The sequence below is a fragment of the Hemicordylus capensis genome, chromosome 4 (assembly GCF_027244095.1).
Source record: "Hemicordylus capensis ecotype Gifberg chromosome 4, rHemCap1.1.pri, whole genome shotgun sequence".
In the NCBI taxonomy this organism is placed as follows: Eukaryota; Metazoa; Chordata; class Lepidosauria; order Squamata; family Cordylidae; genus Hemicordylus; species Hemicordylus capensis.
The window spans coordinates 222,927,840-222,948,515 of record NC_069660.1 but is presented as its reverse complement, the minus strand read 5'-3'; the positions used below and the strand labels follow the sequence as shown (position 1 = coordinate 222,948,515).

At 39.5% G+C, this 20,676-nt stretch overlaps 1 protein-coding gene across 5 annotated transcripts in view; it reads left to right on the top strand.

Annotated features, from left to right (window-relative positions):
• The window catches only part of ATP9B (ATPase phospholipid transporting 9B (putative)), a 282,460-nt gene that overhangs the window by 119,505 nt on the left and 142,279 nt on the right, over positions 1–20,676 (top strand). For all 5 annotated transcript variants that reach the window (XR_008306909.1, XM_053249182.1, XM_053249183.1 and 2 more), the window contains 2 exons: positions 190–265; positions 2,313–2,389. Coding sequence is in view for 4 of the 5 variants with exons in the window: in XM_053249182.1 (XP_053105157.1) it covers positions 190–265; positions 2,313–2,389 (153 nt within the window). In the remaining variant the exon portion in view is untranslated. The remainder of the gene's footprint in view (positions 1–189; positions 266–2,312; positions 2,390–20,676) is intronic.

Below are 20,676 nucleotides of genomic sequence, written 5' to 3'. Positions count from 1 at the left end.
ATTCTATCTATTTCATCATTATAACTGATTTACTTGAAAACTACTGGGTTTTTGTTTTTTTTCGTAAATTCTAATCTTTCCACTCAGACATTATTTGTTTTAATATTTTTGTTCTTACACTTCTCTACATGAGTGGTTTTAAAGCTTTATTGTTGAAATGATTTTACAAGTTCAGCTTATTTTTAACAGGATGACAGTGATCCAACTGTTCATGAAAGCCTAAGCATAGAAAATACATTATGGGCGAGCACTGTTGTTGCTTCAGGTAAGAAACAGTGCATGCTTTGTTACTTAGGGTGATAATTATTGAAAAATATTTCCTAACAATGCTGTCTAAAATTTTCTTCTAATTCTTTTTGCTTCCTTTTCCTGTTACTATTCTTTCTCATCAACTGATTTATTGTTGATTATCTGTCCAGATTCATGAACATTGCCTTTAGAATCTTTAAAATATTATTTAAGTTTAAAATTTCTCATGTTCTCACTTAAGTTGAGAGGGAGAGGAGTAGAGGAGAACAGTCATTTTGGAAAATAACTTGTAATAGGGTTAAATTAAATATGCCTTGCCCTCCTTCCTTGGCATCTTCAAGTGTGGCACATTATTTTGTTGGTTTCTTTCAGATTAATAGAAATTGAATGAATAAATAATAAAGAAATGAGTTGCCAAAGGCAGTTCTGACCTGAAACATGCCCATCATTGTTTTAACCAGAGCTTCTGAATGGAAAGTCTGAAATAAAATGCTGAATATTTTACTGGATAATTTCTAGCAAAGGTTAATTTTGTCTTAGAACCAAACACCAGGAATTTATGATTATGGAACTGCCAATACTGAATCCTTCCATATATCATATATAGTATAGTCACAAACTACATTCCAAACACCAACAAATGTAAAAACACTCATATAGCAATTGATTCAAAATTATGAGCACATTTGATCTACTCAGAAATAACAAATTTGTTGTTTTTTGGCTGGTGAATGGAGTCCTGAAAAATGGGAGAAAGGCAAGAAAACAGTTGAGAAGAAATGAGCAAAAGCCCTTCATTTTTATTGTGAAATTGTATAACAGATTCATGTAGTTCAATTGAACTTTTATAGTACCTTGATACTTGGGTTTCAAGACAAAAATGTTCAAACGTATGTTTAGTTGTTTATTGCACATTAAATACTTGTGCTGCTGTTCATTAGGCCTTTATTTTCAATACAAAATTTTCCTTTTTAACAAAGCAAAAGTGTTCTGGATTCCTAAATATTCTAATACGCAATGTAAGCTAGAATAATTGAACCTTATCTTCTGGCCATTAGATCCATTATACACTTGCATCATTACTGTTAGTGATCCTTGGTACTATTGATTTTGTGGTCTTTTTCTTCTAAGATTGTCAGGACAGCAGCAACTAGAGCTGAATGTTTGAGGTATTCCCCCATTTAATTCCCTAAACATATCACTGTGACCTAACTGGAGCCTTTATTTGACCTTTGCTGGTAGCAGCAAGGCTTAATATCATTTTGCCATATTTAAAAAATATATAAATATATCCTAGATAGATTAGGGTTAAGTCTAGTAGTCTTCTTTGGTTCTGGCCTCTACTGACAATTTTGTTTCTATTTCTTAATCTTTAGCGCAACTGGATTCTGGGTAATTCTTTTTATTGTTAGGGAGAGGAATTAGAATTTGTCGGATCTGAAAAAGTATATTTGTAGGTTTCTGTTAAAGATTGTAATCTGTAAAGATCGTGATCAGAAAGAGTGATCTCCTTTATCTCTGCACTCAGAGGGTAAAAATGATGGCATGGAAAATATTGTCCAATCCATGTAGTTACTAGATAGGTATTGTGGGCTCTTCATGAAGGCTAATAGACTACAGTTAGCAGAGTTCAGAGGATTAACAAAAACTCTGAGAAGAGCACGTACAGTATGAGTTTGAACTGATCTTGCAAAAAGCTCTAGGAATGCATAAAAATTCCCTGTCTTTCCCCAGTCCAGTGTGTCCACATATTTTACCTGAGGTGATTCTTTCTCCCTCACATTATTCAGAGTAATACATATTTGCTTATACCAGATATACTAGGAAAAATAAAAAAGGGTGTTATACCCATAAACGCATAAATATGTTAACAAGCCTGTAATATAAGCAAGTTTATAATTCTAGGTTGCTGAAAGAAAAGTTTGCATTTTTATTGTTGATACTGAAATTGTCTTGTGCTCAATTTCTCTGACTTTAATTTTTTACAGAATGAATACACAGAATGCATACCCAGCTGACATTTTCATATAAATATTTGTTTTGCTTTATTTTATTTATTTCAGGAACAGTAATTGGTGTTGTCATTTATACTGGAAAAGAGACTCGTAGTGTAATGAACACATCCAATCCAAAGAATAAGGTAGGCTGGTTTGATTAAAAGAAAAAATGCCGGAGTAGATGGCTCATGTTCAAATTAACCTTCCGTAGTTTTTTCCATTCAGTTGGGAAGGGGCAACATTTCTCCCTTCCCACTGTAGCCACCTGTGCTTTCCAAATCTATCTCCTTTAGGGTTCCCCACTCTTAGGGGGATAGTTTCGGGAAGCACAGGCAGCTGCTGAGGGAAAGGGAGGTCACCAAAAATCACCTCTTCTGCTTTGTGTAGTGGAAAAACCTGGCATATCTATGAAAGATAAGTCTGGACACTGGCCAATATCTGGAGCATCTTCCTTTCAACAAATATCTGCTTACAGAGAACAGAGAGGATTACATGCATATACCATCATATTATTTTCAGATTCAAAAGGAGTACAAGTGAAGAACTAGTCTTATATTTGGCGTTTTGTATTTTTGTTTACATTAAAATTAGTACTTCACCCTGCTTCCCAGAATGCATGGGCAAGTATATTAGAAGATCTTTTCTAGCTGTGGAGTTGGCTTATCCCAATTCACCTCCTTTTAAGCGAGTGTTCTATGGGCAGAATGCACTTTATTTGTCAAATATTTACTTAATGTTTGTTCTGTTATTTTGAGCAGTTTGTTAATCTGGGTGGTTTAAGAACTAGCAAGTTTGTAATATATAGTTTTAGTGTGCTGTGCTTCATTCAGATAGTGTATTCATTTGTGACTTGCTACAGTTTCTCAAACTTCATGACTTTTTCTTTCATTAAACTTGAATATAGTCATTCCTCGCCAACCGCAGGTTTCCTAATCACGGTTTTAAGTATCTACGACTGGGAAATTGTGGTAGGTCTCGCCAACCACGACCCGAGTATCAGTGGTTTGGCAAGATTTTTTTGGTAATTTGGGATATGGTTTTTTTTCTGATTTCTGAGGGTCAGGGGGTGATTTTTTTCTATGTTAAACTGTATTTTGAAGTCTTTTCGCAACCACTATTCCCCTACCCCCTTGTTTCCCATTGGTTTTAATGCTTCTCCAACCGTGAGGTTTTCCCGGAATGGAACCCTCGCGGTTGGCCCGGGATGACTATAGACTTCTCCATTGTATGATTCCAGCCAGTCAGGAATCTTATAAGTAACACATTGAGGTCATAGTACCATGAGAGCTCCAGCCTCACATAATTCTGTATGATTGAGGCAGAATGTGGATGCAAGCATCCACATCTCAATGTGCATATGGATGACTTCCATGTGCATTGCAATGATTTCAGTGGATGCAACTGATTTCTTTCAATTGAAAGCACATTCATATTCTGCCCCACTTAATAGATATGGCACACATCTTTGGGGGCAAGAGAGCGCTGGGCTAGTTGCCTTGTCAAAGAATCGATTCCCACTTCCCTCCAATGTAGTTTCTCACTCATGCAAAAAGGTGAAAATAGAGCCAAAAAAGAGAGGTAATAATATTCATGAAATATGCATTTGATTTCTGCTCAGCACTGGATATGACCTCGAATATGTCGGAGGTTTAAATGGTAATGTAGTGTTGGATCTACAAAATCATTTGACTTACTGATGTGTGCACACTGACCTTTTGATAGCCTTGAAATCCTTATGTAATGATAGGTGTTGAATATACACATCATGTTTTCTTTCTTAAAATTGTTGTTGGAGCTTGTTTTTGAATTTAGCTTTAGAAAGTCTGTGTCTGTAACTGAGGTGCAAACTGATCCAGAAGTCTTGGAATAGGTATTGATGGTAAGGGGTCATTCTTTGAAGGATGTGATAGATCTTCCTGTTTTGGACGGGGTTGAACCCCCACCCCCAAGGAACCGGTACATAGCTTCGAAGTGCTTCTGGACCCAGGCCTCACTCTGGTTTCTCAGGTTCAGGCTATAGCCAGGAGCACATTCTATCAACTTCGGTTGATATGACAGCTGCATCCATTGCTTGAAGATAATGATCTCAGACCTATGGTACTGTCTTGTAACATCTAGGCTTGACTTCTGCAATGCGCTCTATGTGGGGCTGCCTTTGTATGTAGTTCAGAAACTTCAGTTGGTCCAAAATGCAGCACAGAGGCGTATCTAGGGAAAATAGCGCCTAGGGCAAGCACTGAAATTGCGCCCCTGTCCAAACAGGGATGATGGGACTTGTATTCAAGAACATCTGGAAATCCCTGTTAAAAGGAACACTGTACCATCTAGACATGGTTGTTGATCAAAACCTGAAAGCATGAGCTATTTTTATTAAAGACTTAGAACAACAGTCAGGAGTTATGTGAGGATTCCAGTGTCATTTTCTGTCTCATCTCATGCTTTTTAAAAACCATGACTTTGTCCTAAAGGATCACCTGCCCAAATTCCTGACAGCCTTTGTCTTGTGATGACAGTTGGCTCATGATGGGGTATATGTGCATTCACCACACTAGTGCTTACTTTGGCACCAGGAGGGAGGAGGATACATTAGTTTGCCACACTAGACAGAGGAATTTGCAACAGGAGCAGACAGCCAAGTTCTGCCAGGGCCAAAACCAGCCCTTGCCAGACTAAGAAATCATTATAATTTGCCCCTTCCTATCACAAGCAGTGTGCTGTTCTTTTATTATTGACTCTCAGATATCCTAACTCTCAGATAGCTCAATCATGGATGGAAATTATAGGGTCAATTTACAAGAGACACATTTTCTACGTGGAGATTTCTTCTGTGCAGGTGTTGTACAGAAACCCATGTGTAGTGATCAATACATATGTATCTATTCTGCACAGTTTCTTACAAAAATGACATCCCCACAGGAAATTTTGCTTCACATTAACTAGTTCTGGGTGATAGGCAATGGACAAGAATTTGGCAGAAGAATTTGGGCAGTATAAAAATATGTTAAATAAATAAAATATTTGTTTTTATCTTGTTGTAAACCTCCCAGAGACATAAGTTTGGGTTGTATAAAATATGTTAAATAAAATAAAATAAAATGATGTTCCATTTACCAAGAAATGCAGACAATGTAAGCATAAAGCTGGATACAATAAAGCAGGAAGTGCATCAGAGACCCTGGGCAACAGCAAGGTCTTTTATATGTTGTTCTATATGCAAGGAATTATCATATTTGCAAGGAAATTCCTGTCTCTAAAAGTCATTTCACTTTATGATATACATATATTTAATTAAAGGATAAGCAAAGTACAGTGTTTAAGAAGCAGAGCCCCACACACCCAGTTCTTTTCCCTATGACCAGAATAGGGTCATGTTCTACTGGAATATCTTCTATGTTTATGGACAAGAATTTCTACTTTCTACTGAATTTTACTCTTAGTGGAAGCAAGCTAGGTGTGTTATTTATATTTCAAAATCTAAATCTAGATCAATTTGCTTGGATTAATATTGAACACACAAAATTTGAATCTAGATTAATTTTAACCTGCTCCTTTGAAATGAAATTACATTAATATAAATGTAAAGCTGGCTTTATTTAACTGAATGACTATTTACATTTCAATTATTTTTTAAATCATATGAAGTTCAGAATAATATCTAATTCAGCAAAGGAAATTAGTTAATTTTAATTCTGTTTCACTGAATAGAATTTTTTTGCAGTGTGAGGGAAGCAAATGTTTACATCAATTGCAAACATCTTGTATTTTTAGAGCTAAATGGCTATTTTGTACAATGTGTTGGATGTAGAGAATTTTGAATTCATAAAAATGAAAGTGTAAATCAGCTTTCTCAGTTTAAAAGCTGCACCTACCAAAATTCCCTTCCTCCATATACAACTAAAAGGAAGGCACTCTCTCCTCCTTTGCAGCTGAGCACTCGATCTGCAGCCCAGTTCCTTCCTTTTCCCCACCAGCAATGGGTTTTCCCTTCTTCTATACAGTCAAGACTTCCTTTCTCTTCCTTGAACTCACCCTCTTCTTGCAGGATTTCCATCGAAAAACCTCCTACCTTGCAAACTGCAAGCCACAACTGCTCACAGGTTGGAAAATGCTGCAAACACAAGGTTTTTTTTAACAAGAAGGAGGCGGGACAGGATGGAAGCTGGAGAGCATTCACATTTCTGGACCTCTCTAGGCACGAACTCTCTGTTCATTTAACCCTTTCAGCCTCTCCTGAAAAACTAGTTTGTTGCAGTTCTCTTACATTTCTTTTATTGTATACATTTTTAAAAAGAAACAAACATCTTCCGCGGGGGCAGGGGGGAAGCATCAGCCTGAGAAAGCACTAGTCAGATATAATTTTTTTGAGACTACTTGAGAGCAGGCGGGGCACAGGCAATTTACTTACTTTGGACTCTGTGGTGGGTCAGGACTTGCAGCAAGAACATAAGACAAGACAGCAGGGCAGGCAGCCGCAGTGCTTTCAAATGGGAACAAGCAGCCCCGCCCAGGTTACTAGGATTCCCCCTCCCCAGCACTTGCCAGTGTTTGCTGCCGGAAAGCAAGCCCTCAAATGACTCGGAAGAGCTTGCTCAGGCTCCTCTGAGCTTGAGGCCACGCCCCCTTAGATGTCACATGCAAAGGGGAGGGGCCTCAAGCTCCTTGCTCTGGCTCTTTGGAGCTTGAGGCCACACCCCCTTTGACACCACATGCAAAGGGGGCGTGGCCTTGAGCTCCAAAGAGCGTGAGCAAGCTCTTTGGAGTTATTTCAGTCAGAGCTTGCTGGCTGAAAGCATCTATTCTTCCTTTCTCTCCCTCTCCGGAGGAAGAGAAAAGGGAATAGACGCTGAAATAACGCAAGTGCTCGCTGGGGAGCGAGCGCCTTTCTGGACCTCAGTTAGGGTGGGGGCGGGGCATGGCAGGCAGTTTGCGCCCTCCCTGCAATGGCGCACAGAGCACGTGCCCTGCCTGCCCCACCCTCGTTACGCCCCTGATGCAGCATCTAGATTGGTCTCTGGGGTTTCTTAGAGAGACCATATTATGCCTGTTTTAAAACAACAGAAAACCCGTGAACAAAAAAACCCCAAAATGAATGATGAATGAAAAATAATGAATAATAAATAGATAAATAATCAGCTCTCAACACACATGAAAATAATCAAACACATCTGTATAACACATATAAAAATACAATAGCATAATACCAAGTAGAATGCAATGAAAAGAATGAGAAACCAGTATATACAGGTGTCCAAACAGAGTCCGAGATGTCTTCAAAATGAGAAATTGAAGAGTACATACAGTACAGGTAATGAGTCCTCAAATCCAAAAGAAGGAAACGATGTAATCAGTAAGTTGTTGTGAATGCATGTAGTTCAAGGCATGAATCCTTCATTCGAGAAAAGCAAACAACATGCTCTGTAATGACTGATAATAATTGGTGATGGAAGACAAAGCACAAATCTGGTTATTTATCTATTTATTATTCATTATTTTTCATTCATCATTCACTTTGGGTTTTTTTGTTCACAGGTTTTGCATCCCCCCCCCCATTCCGTGGACCCCGGTTTTCTCCTCTGTTTTAAAACAACTGCATTGGCTGCCAATAGGTTTCTGGGCAAAATACAAAGTGTTGGTAATTTACCTTTAGAGCCCTAAATGGTTTAGCACCGTTACCTGGGAGATCACCTTCTTCTGCATGATCCCCACCGCACATAAGGTAATCGAGAGAGGTCCGCCTCCAGCTTGTCTGGTGGCGACTCAGGAGCAGGTCGTCTCTGTAGTCTGGATTGGTCTTGATCTCCTGGGCTCTGAAATGCACTCGCTATAGATATTTGAGACTTAACATCTTTATCAGTCTTTAAAAAGAGCCCTTAAGACACATTTTTTTTAGTATGGCTTTTAGTGATATTTTAATGTCTTAGTTTTAATTTGTTGTTTTAATAGTTTTATTGTGTTTTTATTGTATTTACTGATGTGAATGGCCTAGAGCCTCGGAGTCAGGTGGCATATAAATTAAATAAATAAATACAAATAGCTTATTGTAGAAATTCTGCTATAATGGCACATATCAAATTGCATTTGAATTTTTGGCATGCAATGTAAGGTATATTATTCCTGCAACTTGGAATGCTATTGCTGTCCTTTTTCTATATGACATTTTGAAAACATATACTCCCTAATGCGAATGCTCCAGAGAAACACAACATTTAACCTACTTTGTGTTTTTTTCCTTTCTGCATCTTTGTGCTTTTCCTTTCTTAGGGTTTTACAGGGTTCTTGGGAGTATCAGATTCCCAAATATTGTCAGGGGATTGAGTGGTCAGCCCTGTATTCAAAATGTTGTTGCCATGATTTCATTATTAGAAAAAGTATCTCTGAATCTTTGGGCTCTTTCTGTTCAAAACCATGCAGATAGCTGTTAATCTTAGACAATAATCTTTCTAAAGGCTAATAAAAAGATATCTCAGTTATCATGAGCTGAAACTTGAGATTGCTTTTTATAAATTAGACCTTTATTTAGTAGGAAGACAAATATATATATATATATATATATATATATATATATATATATATATAATCTTAGGCTTAAAAAAATCAATTGTGACAGGTTGCCATTTTCATGCCATTCATAATAATAAGTTACTTAGAGTCAGAACATAAAGAAGGAAATGATAATACAAATTGCCTGAAGTAGTTATTGCAATCCCTTGAGTGTATTGATTTGTGTTTCTAATAAAAAGATGCTTTTAAATGTGTCATTGACAAAGAGACAGGTGATATGTGCCATTATGTGAATTAGAATGCCCTGTTATTATTTGAATCTCTAACTGCATTTTAAAATAGAGCAACACACAAGCAGCACACAATTCGTTTCCTTTTGATACATTTATGTGAAATTAAAACTTTTCATGAAAGAATAAATTTTAGGTCAAAAGTAATTTAGTTTTAAAATCATCTTCCACAAAGAAATTGATAAACAATAGGATAATTTGTAACCATCAAGCAGGCATTATCTGTTTTATCATGCAGTTTGATCAATAGCTGGTTCCTTGTGAGCTATAATATTACTAAATCCTTATTTAGAATTGTGTTTTCATCAAACAAATCTGTATGATGAGGAAAGTAAGGTAACTAAGGTCATGTGGATTTAAAAGTGCTGTTGCTTTGTAATTTAAGAGCTGTTCTAAAAATATTTTTAATGCTTGCTCCAGTGTGCCATCAACAAAGGATTAAATGGAACAAATAAACAAGTAAATTAGTAGCACATAGACAAGTTGTGATACAGCTTTTAGAATTATGACAATACACACCCCGCCTTCATTTACATAATCAGCATACTTTGATATTACATCTGCTAACAATTAAAAGTTGTGTTTCTTCAGCTGAAATGTGAACATAAATAAACTTATAATTTCAGGCAGCAGTAGAGGCAAAATGTTAAATGCTGAAAAAACAATCATAATTAGAACATCTGGGATATATCATAGGTTTTGGGAGAAAGTTTAAACTTGTAAACATTGTGATGCTTTAAAATATCCAGTTCTCTCATTGAGCATAGGTAGCTATTAAGTATTCATTGACTATATATGCATACACAATGTATAAATTAGTATTATAATTTATTTAATTCAGATTATAAAAAGAGATTGATTCTTGCTTACGATTGATCTAGTCTGACCCCTACACATGCAACAGTCACTAGTTTTCTTTTAGTAGTTTTGCATTCTCAAGGGGCAGTGATAAAATTTCAGCCAGCATTTAATGGAATTTGTTGATCATCCATTGTATTTTTAGGTTTAAATTATTTCCCTAACTTTATGATATTCAGCACTACTTTTTAAAATTCACTTTAAAAAAATTCTACTATGGTAAACATCTTGGTCAGACACTGTGACTTCTTGTGGAGGTGTAGTTTTCACACTCTTCTTGCTGAACATAAGCATTTGAGGGACTAAAAAGGAGTACTCCTTACACTCAGCTGTCTCCAGGGCCATCCTCTTAGGTGGGGAGACTGGGGCAATTGCTCTAAGTCCTGTGGTCCCTCAGGCCCCACTCTCTTCCCCCAACCCAGCAGCCAGTGAGCCCAGCTCCAGGGGGACGATGGAGGCAAAAACACCGCTCTTCACCACATTAGGCATCTGGCAGCCTCTGGTGGTGGCTCACCTGGCACTTCATGGGAAGGCCAACTTGCCTCTATCACTCAGCTGGCCTCCACGTACGTGTGTGTGTGCCATTTGAGTAGTCAGCATGGTTGTGCTGATCACTCAGCTGGCCTCTGCATATGCATGGAGATGAACTGAGTGATGGAGGCAGGGCAGCCTCCCCATGAAATGCTGGATGAGCTGCCATCAGAGGCTGCCTGGTGCTCAAGGTGGTGAAGAGTGGCATTCTTCAAAGGAGTTACACACTGCCTCAATCACCCACCTGGAGCCATCCTCACTGGCCGCTGGGTTGGGGGAAAGAGAGAGAGTGTGGGGCCTGGATGACTCGGGAAATCACCCTGGGCTCTACAGCTCCTTGCTGCCTCTGCTTTCCCCAGTTGGAGGCCCAACATGCACCGCACCCATGGAGGCATTTGACCTGGGTCCTGCATCCACTTAGGGATGACCTGGGTTCTCACAGCACTGCTTCCTAAATAGTTGTCCAGGGTCAGTGTTCCTAAGCAGTCCACCTTACCAGTTTCATACAGAAGAACTCTATCCAAAGAGTACTGCTTAAACACTGATCAGCCATAAAGGTCTTACTTTCTTCTTTGCTTCCTGTGGTATCACCAAAGTGTTCAACCTGGATGAGCTTTTTAGTTATAACCAGCCATAAGAGCAACAGTAGTAATACAAAAGGGATAAGTGCCGCTGGAGTATGCACGCATATGTTTCCGGATCAATGTAGCCATTTGAAAGGGGTCAGAAACACCATCTATTATTTTTATGGTAGGCATGAAAAAGTTGGGATTTAAGACCTGTTCAGTGATTATTTTTAAACCTCTGATTTGGGCTCTAACTTTAAAAACTGGTTCAGTAACCAGATCAGACACTTTGAACAAGATTTGCATGCATTTCATGCAGAACAATATTGAACTCTTACTTGCAGTGTAACTCTGTAAAATTAGTATTATTTATTTATTTAGTTTTCTTAGAGAGCGCCTTCTGCATGATCCCCACCGCACATTAAGGTCATCTGAGGAGGTCCATCTTCAGCTACCACCAACACATCTGGTGGCGACTCAGAGGCGGGCCTTGTCTAGCGGCAGCTCCTGAGCTATGGAAAGCACTTCCAGCAGAAATCCATAGTCTGAGTTCATTATTGGCCTTAAGACCTATCTGTTTGGCTTGGCCTTCCAGGGTTTTTAAACTGCTTTTAAACCATAAAAGTTTGGCCTGGTTTTCCAGGGCTTTAAAAACTGTTTAAATTGTTTTAATAATGGTTTTATGTTTTTACAGTTTTAGATTTTAATAGTTAATTAATTTTAGATTTGTTTTAATGTAAACTGCCCTGAGCCATTTTGGAAGGACGGTATAGAAATCAATCAATCAATCAATCAGTCAAATAAATGCAATGATAATTACTTAATTTGAGATAAAATATTCAGTATATTTAAACTATTTCTGAACTCTTAAATGGTTTTCAAATTAAATACACATGAGGATTAAAAAAAATTTCAAAATAAAACATCAAACATACAGTTAAAATCTGAGTGCTTTCTCAGGGTAGTTTGACATGCCAATCAGGAACATGGGAAAATGTTGGAACAGATAATGTGGCACACTCCCAGTGGGTGTGACATCTGAATCGATCCAAGTCCCATGCCGGATTTCTGAGATCCCCTCGAGATCCTCTGTCTACTTGTAACTTACACTTGAATTTGGGTGGATCTTAGGAATCTAGTGCAGGAACTGAAGTTGGGCAGGTTCACACATCACTGGGTGTGTGCATACACAGAGTGCATATACTCCAATATTTCTCTAATATGTTGCCAGCTTGCTGACTTGCTGTCAGTTATGTGAAGCTGTCTTTATTGAACCAGTCAGAGGGTTCTGGTTCATGAAAAATGCTTTCTGAATTTAGGTTTGGTTCATCTCCTAAATTGTGACTGTAGAGGATGATCTTTCTCCACTTAGGGTTGTATCCCTAAGCATGAGGCAGAGCTTACTAAAAGGTCTTTTACAGACAAACTTATTAAAGTCTATGTTACTAGGTGTAAAGTTGCTAGAAGATCCACAGCATATTCAGAGTGCAAAACTATTTAGCACTTAGCAATAGCACTTACATTTATATACAGCTTTATAGCCAGAGCTCTCTAAGCGGTTTACAATGATTTAGCATATTGCCCCCAACATTCTGGGTACTCATTTTACTGACCTCGGAAGGATGGAAGGCTGAGTCAACCTTGAGCCCCTGGTCAGGATCGAACCTGTAACCTTCTGGTTACAGGGCGGCAGTTTTACCACTGCGCCACCAGGGGCTCTGTTTCTGTTATTTAGGTAACAGAAATCTTCTGTTGCTCAGTTTTGAACATATACCTGTGTAAACAAGAAGTTTATGGATAGCTTATAATTTAGAGAAGGATTTATTTTGTGTTTGTGTGTTAATCACTTGGGCAACAATTTTTCTTAACTTTGAGTCAACACTCTTTGATTTATTGCACCAATTATAAAAATTGTTCTGTAGCCTAAGGATGTAGACACTGTTGGAAAAACACAAGGCAAAGCGGAGAATTTTCTAATGAATCCATTTAATATGCTTTTAATTCCAAACTATATAAACATAAATAGTTTTTGCAAGGTTCAGTTTCAGTCCAAAATGATATATTTGTGTGTGTTATTTTGGATTAATGTAGATATGGTAGCATCAGCATTATTATAGTGGAATGCTTATGTGTATAACATCTCATTTGTAGTCTAATCAGCGTATTTACGGAATGTAATTCCAGCTTAAAAATGGCATTGAATTGTTCTCTTCATAATGCATGAATCAGTAATCAATCCTATTTGGATAGATATTTCTTAAAACTTAGTTCATTGGCTAAGAACAGAATCTGTCAAAGCTAAAGGTCATGCATAGATGTTAATTAGCCTAAAGGGAAATTAACAGAATAAGGTTGTCTTAGTCAAGCAATTCTTCTACTGCAGGTCTTGTTCACTGCCCTGTGGCTTGTACAGACAATAATGCTTTGACAACTGTGCTGTAAGAAATAGGTTGTATTGGTGTTTTTAAGATTTAAAATGGAAACAAAATTAAGAACATTACAGTCCCTATAAAATGTATTGTTAATGCACAGTTCTTGCTAGTCTTAACTTTACAATAGTAGAATAAAAGTCTCTTAGAACTGTAGCACTAGATAGATGTTCCCCAAACCATTGCTTCTTCATAGATTCCACCGAAATAATTGGGAAATACTGATCTAGTCAACTCTCATATATTCTTGTATATTAAACAATGAACCTTGCTGCCATTTTTACTGAAGGCCACTTTTGCCATGCTGTCAGCTTCATAAGAGTAAGGTTGCTTTAGTCAAGCAATTCTTCTACTTCATGTGATGGACAGCTCATTGAAAGTGTTCACAGTCTGTGGCAGTTGTGAAAAAGGCAAATTCCATGCTTGGGATCATTAGGAAGGTGACTAGAACAAAATCTTTAATAATAACGCCTTTATATTATAATGCCTTTATACAGATCTATGGTGTAGTCACATTTGGAGTTCTGTGTACAGTTCTGGTCACTATATCTCTAAAAGGTGCAGAAGAGGGCAACCAAGATAATCAGGGGCCTCGAGCACCTTTCTTATGAGGCAAGGCTACAACACCTGGGGCTATTTAGTTTAGGAAAAATGTTGACTAAGGGCAGACATGATAGAGCTCTATAAAATTATCCATGGTGTGGAAAGAGAGGAGAGAGAAAATTTTCTCAGTTTCTCTCAACACTAGAACCAGGAGCCATCCTATGAAACTGATAGCCAGGAAATTTAGGACCAACAAAAAGAGGTACTTTTTCACAGAGTGTATAATTAAATGGCAGAACCCTCTCTCATGAGATCTAATTATGACCACCAGCTCTGATTGTTTTAAAAGGCGCTTTGACAAATTTATGGAGAGGTTTATCAATGGCTACTAATCTTGATGGCTGTAGACTTACTCTAGGCTCAGAGGCAGGATGTCTCTGTATACCAGTTGTAGGGTAACAACAGTAGAGAGAAGGCATGCCTTCATCTCTTGCCTGTGGGCTACCCAGAAGCATCTGGTGGGCCACTGTGTGAAAGAAGATGCTGGACTAGATGAGGTTTGATTCAGCAGGGTTCTTCTTACGTAATACAAACAGCCAGTTAACACTAACATTTTCTCTTATGGTCGCAAGCATGTTTGATGGAGTGTGTGTGGCTGCTCTGGTGACCACAGAACCAGCCCTTAGATTAGTTTAGGCTTGTTTGTTTTAAAAATGTTTTGCCCTGCCTTTCAGGGTGAAATGAATGTCTAAAAATGTCTAAATGAATGTTTAAAAATGTCTCACCCTGCCAGAAAGTGGCTTGCAATGAAACACTGTCCCTAAAACCTGTATTACAAATCAAGATAAAATCAGCAGTACGCATAAAACAAGATAAAAACAAAATCAGTTAAGAGCCTTTTGAGAGAGAAAAGTTTTCACAGCCCTCTTAAAGGCAGCTAAAGAAGGGACCTGACAAATCTCCCCAGGGGTCGTGTTCCATAATCATGGCACTGCCAGAGGAAAAAACCCTGTCACTACCAAGCTGTGATTTGCCAGAGTGCAGAGCTTGAACTCTGTCCCAGTCTGTATAGGGCTTTTTTGGTTGAAACCAACACTTTGAATTGGATCAGGAAGCAGGATGGCCCAACGTAGAGTGCATTCCAGTAGCCCAACCTGGATGTAACCAATGCATGTATTTTTAGATTGTGAGCCCTTTGGAGACAGGTATCCATCTTATTTATTTGTTGTTTCTCTGTGTAAATTGTCCTGAGCCATTTTTGGAAGGGTGGTATAGAAATCGAATGAATGAATGAATGTATCAAATCCATAGTCAAATCCACTTTCTTCAGGAAGGGTCATAGCAAGCCGAGAAGGAAGAAAATTTAGAAGCCCCTTCTGTTAATAATAAAACATATGAATAAATTTTCTATCTGTAGTAGATTTTCTATTGGCCACATGCACTTACAGCACATCATATGTGGTAAAGTGGTGGCAGTGACTGTCTATTTGTGCCAGTATAGAAGCTGGTAAGCCTACTTCTGTACTTGTTCCTTAGAAAACAACCCAGGACTGGATCTCAGTGAGAGAAGCCGTTTGGCTTAACAGGATCAACGTCTGTCCTGTGACTGTTCCTAATCAAGTTAATTAGCAATGAAAATATTGCTGTCATTCAGATAGAAAGCTGCTTACCAACAAGGCTTCAGAAACCAAAGAGATATTGACAGAGTTTAAGCAATGAGCAATTCTGTACTCGCTAACAGTGGCTGCCAAAACTAACCCTGTTTAATCTGATTTGCTAATGCTATAAGATTATCATTTTTATTCTTTGGTATGTTGCTTTGAAGTTTTATAGAATTCATTTTAGAGATATGAGAGTCAGATTTGGGAAAAGCATAGTACCTGTTCAGTCTCAAAGGTTCTGTACTTTAAGCCATAGAGCTGCTACTGTAAAATTTGCTAATACCTGTGGCATACCTCTTATGTTCTGCAGGGAATTTTTGCACAAGAGTGCTTTGAGCATCTGCGACTTCACACAGCTACACAGTTATCTTGTACTAGTGCAGCTTTCTTCATTGTGCAGCACATTATTAGTCTGGATTTCACTGATAATCTTTCAAGACAGTTTTTCTTTTAGCTGTGACTCAGCAAGGAGGGCTAGTGAACTCTCAGCTAATCTTTTGACCTTTGACTGTAAATGATTTCCCCAACTAACCTTTTGAACTTAGGCTACCATTTTGAAACATATAACATAACCATAAAAGAACACAAAATGGAGAACTTAATCTCAGTCCTTCATAATGGTTAAATTTGATATACACCAAAATAGACGACAAATTGCAGCTAGCTGTGATAGTCCGTTCGGGGGTGGGGGTAGGGAACGATCTTGATTAAAATAGGACCAACTACAATATCACAAATTAGTAAGCAAGCTTGAGTTCTTTAGAACTCTTCTTCAGGTTGGATGTTCAGCAAAATGTGGGGGGAGAAAATAGACAAAGTAGGACATTGATGGAAAGGCTCCCAAAGTCTGCAGTTTGTAAGTCTTGAGTTAGGTGGTTTTATGCATGCTTAAGTAGATAGCCTCTGCTAGGTACAAAATATATTTCTCTTTGCATCAAGGCTCACTTGGACAAAGAGAAACTAAAATCTAGCATTAACTCGCATCTGTCTCCACACAGATCAGCACCGCTAGATTTTATATTTCCAGAAAAAAGGGAGAACCTTTTTTGTTTTTTGGTCCCAGTGGCCATCAGTACAAAGTGAAATCTGTCTTTCACCTAGCAGAGGCTAATCTACTTAATCTGGATAAAACAACTAATCTACTTAAGTATGGATAAAACCTCCTTGTCTTGACTGTAACAAACTGCAGCCTTTTAATATTTTCTCATTGTGGCCTATTTTCTCTCTCTCCCTCCTCAGCTTCCTTATTTTGCTTAATATTCAGCCTTAAGTGTTCTGGAAAACTTGAATGTTTTCTTACTACATTGATGTTTTATAGTTTGTTCTAATAATCAACTGACATCCTGACTAAATTACTCAATAGTACTACTCAGGAGTTACTCTAAATGACTGCTAAATTTCAGTAGGACTTCCTGTAGTAAATTTAGTGAGGATGTCAGCCACTGTCCTACTACAGATTTGAAAATTTTCTATTGAACCAGCATTACTACCTCACAGTTCTTGTAGAATAGTTTACTGCAAGCAAGGGCTGCAGTTCACTGAGTAGTATGTGCTGTGGTGGACTGTCCGTCTGGCTGTCATTGACATGGTTAGATTTAAATGCTCTGACCCCTTATATGGAGAGCACTTTCAGCAGTGCTTGCCATGTTGTGGGTGAACCCTAATGATCTGGATCATGATTGGCTGCACTCATAAGAGTGGGTTCTGCGCCTGCGTGGAACCATTCAGGCAGAATTGACTAGCTCCTCAAAGCACTTTGCCCTGCCTCTTGCATGTGGTGTCTTATGGTGCATCCATAAGACTCTCTCAAACCATCTCTCTGCAGTAGAGCTCTGCTATGTGCGTACTCATGTGCCAGCCGTTACCTTATCCATCAGCCTGGATGAGCTCACCTTCATCCCTGGATGGTCGTCCCCCACGGCTGTTGTCAAGAACTGAGGAACATGGTGCCCAGCCCACCCTTAAATAGAATGCTGTTGGCTTGGGGGCAGGACTTGGACACCTCGACAAGCTGAGGCATGGCTACCACGTGGTTCCTGTGCAGGTGCAGAACCCATACTTATGGATGTCTATGGATCTCTTCCAGATCATCAGTTACAGGTGAGCAACCTGTTTTTATGGATAAGAAAAAGACTTTTAAACACTGTGTTCACTGCAATGCTAAACTTCAATCAGCAGACGATCATGATTTGTGTTTGCTATGTTTGGGGGAAGAACACAACATCTCCACCTGTAAGATTTGTTTAATGTTAACTTTCATCAAATGAGAAAGAATAGTGCCCTACGACTAAGAGCTGCCCTTTACAATGAAGCACTCTGACCTGGCACCCCAATACCAAGATCTCTGATTGATGCTACTGTGCCCTCGACATTGGGTGTGATGTTGAAGTCGGGGACTGCCACCACGCAGTCTAAATCCTCGACCTGAGCTTCCAGAGCAGCCTCTTCTGAGACATTTAAAGTGCCAAAGCCGTCTACAGATGCATCCCGTCATAAAAGGCATAAGTCTCAGCATTGGGGCTCCGATGCCAGAGAGGAACCATTGCACAAGAACCATCGGGAGAATTGCACAGGGACTACTGCTGAGGAGGCTTCCAACATGTCCCAAGCCACTCTGTCCCCAACTGTCACTCCAATCAGTGCCATGACACCTCGATCTCTCCCTGCGACTCCAGAAGTCATGGTCCTGGATCATCCATCACCAATATCTCAACGCTGAGCGTCGACATTGTCTACCCAACGTTGAGAGCATTCTCTCTTGCCAGCCACAACACCAATACAATCGCCTTCTTGAGTAGCCCACCTGACTCCACAGACTTCACATCCCTCACCAGTTTCCTTCAGCTTTGATGTCAAGGACGACAACTTGGAAGGCAGTCAGGGGCCGGGTGATGCTCAGCGAATATTAAACATGCTAGACTCTGGTGAAAGTACACCGTCGAGCTTGACCTTCTACGGCTTTTTGAGCCATGATCTTGATGCCAAAGAGGACACCATTACTTCCTCAATAGCAAAGACGCCAGGTGCTTCCAGTTCTTATGTCTTTCAGCCCTTCCATTCCGTTGCTAGCCGGCTTTCAACACTGCAGCCTTCTAGTCCACATGTAAGCTTTGGAAGGCTTGATGCCAACTGTCGACATCGATGGTTCCGATGACTATGCAAGTCACTCCTCCACCAGACCTGCCTATTCCGACCATGATGTTAGTTTCAATATTGACACAGGTCACACTGTTGCCACCGCCAGTTCCCTATGTCGCTTCGATATAGACACTGATTACCCCTCTAATTTCGGAGCCTGACACAGTACCGAAACGTCCTGTCTTACTTTCTTGCATCTCCACTCAGACCATGAAGGTGCCTCAGCCTCAAAAAAGCCAACCTACACAGACTGCAGTCCTGGACACAACTTCCTCCACCACTCAAATGGTGTCTAAAAAGAAGGTCCCTGTCACTTCTGGACCACGAACCACGATACTGACAGAAGACTATGAACCTGACTCATCTACATCTTTGACTTCTAGTTTATCTGTCCATCCTGATGATCTGCTTCTCAAAGTGGTACCCACCGATAACATTGCGCCAAATGAAGAAATATGTTCATACCATCAAATCTCAGAAATGGCAGTGCTTGGACTGGAACTGAAGCAGACTCTAGACATGGAACATCCAGCCAATAAATTCTTCAGTTCCACTGCCTCAAACCAGCCTGTTCACCTTCCCATGCTGCCAGTTATATCCAAGGCAGCTAATTCTGCTTGACAAACTCTACAAATGTCTGCCCCAACCTCCAGGCATCTGGAGAATTTATATAGAATTCAATAAGAGGAAGATGATTTCCTATTGAAACATCTCCCCCGCCCCAATTCGGTGTGGGTGGATTGCGCATCCTCCTCAAAATCTGGGAGATGCCACACCACTCCAGGGGACAAAGAGGGGCACAAACTGGACATCTTAGGGCGTAAAATATATTCCACTTTGTGCCTGACGGTGGAAATAGCTAATTATACTGCCTGCTTTGCCAAATACACCTATTCCCTTTGGGATGATCTATTACAGGAGCAAGCCGACCTCTTGCCAGAAGAGTTTCTGGCAAAATTTAATGATGTTTGTTTGTTTGTTTGTTTGTTTTATTCAATTTCTATACCACCCTTCCAAAATGGCTCAGGGTGGTTTACAGATAAAACAAAAAAAGTTAAAAACAATCATCAATTAAAACAAAGATTTTTAAATACTGTAAAACAAGTTAAACAATAAAAACAATTTAAAATCCTGAAAAAACAGGTACATTAGAACCCTTTGCAACAATTTAAAAACCCTGGAAGGCCCGGCCAAACAGGTTTTAAGGGCTCTCCTGAAGGCCAGTAAAGAATTCAAATTGTGGATTTCTTCCGGGACTGCATTCCACAGTCCAGGAGTGTCAACAGAGAAGGCCTGCCTCTGAGTCTCTACCAGATGTACTGGTGGTAACTGGAGATGGACCTCCTCAGATGACCTTAATGTGCGGTGGGGATCATACAGAAGAAAAGGTAACCTGGACTTAAGCCGTTTAGGGCTTTAAAGCTAATAAGCAGCACTTTGTATTTTACCCGGAAACATGTCGGCAGCCAGTGCAACTGTTTCAAAACAGGCATTATATGGGGTCTCTGAGTTGCCCCAGAGACCCATCTGGCTGCTGCATTTTGAACTAACTGAAGTTCCCGAACTACGTACAAAGGCATCCCCACGTAGAGTGCATTGCAGTAGTCAAGTCTGGAGGTTACCAGCTGGTGCACCACTGTTTTGAGGTCATGCTCTTCAAGGAATGGATGCAACTGTCGAATCATCCAAAGCTGATAGAAAGCACTCCTGGCCATGGCCTCCACCTGAGATACCAGGGTGAGGCCTGGGTCCAGGAGTAGTCCCAAGCTGTGCAACTGCTCCTTCTGGGGGAGTGTAACCCCATCCAGCACAGGGAGATCTAACTCATCCCTCAGATTCTGAGCCCCTACAATGAGCACCTCCGATTTGCTAGTATTCAGCTTCAATTTATTATCCTTCTTCGAGCCCATTAC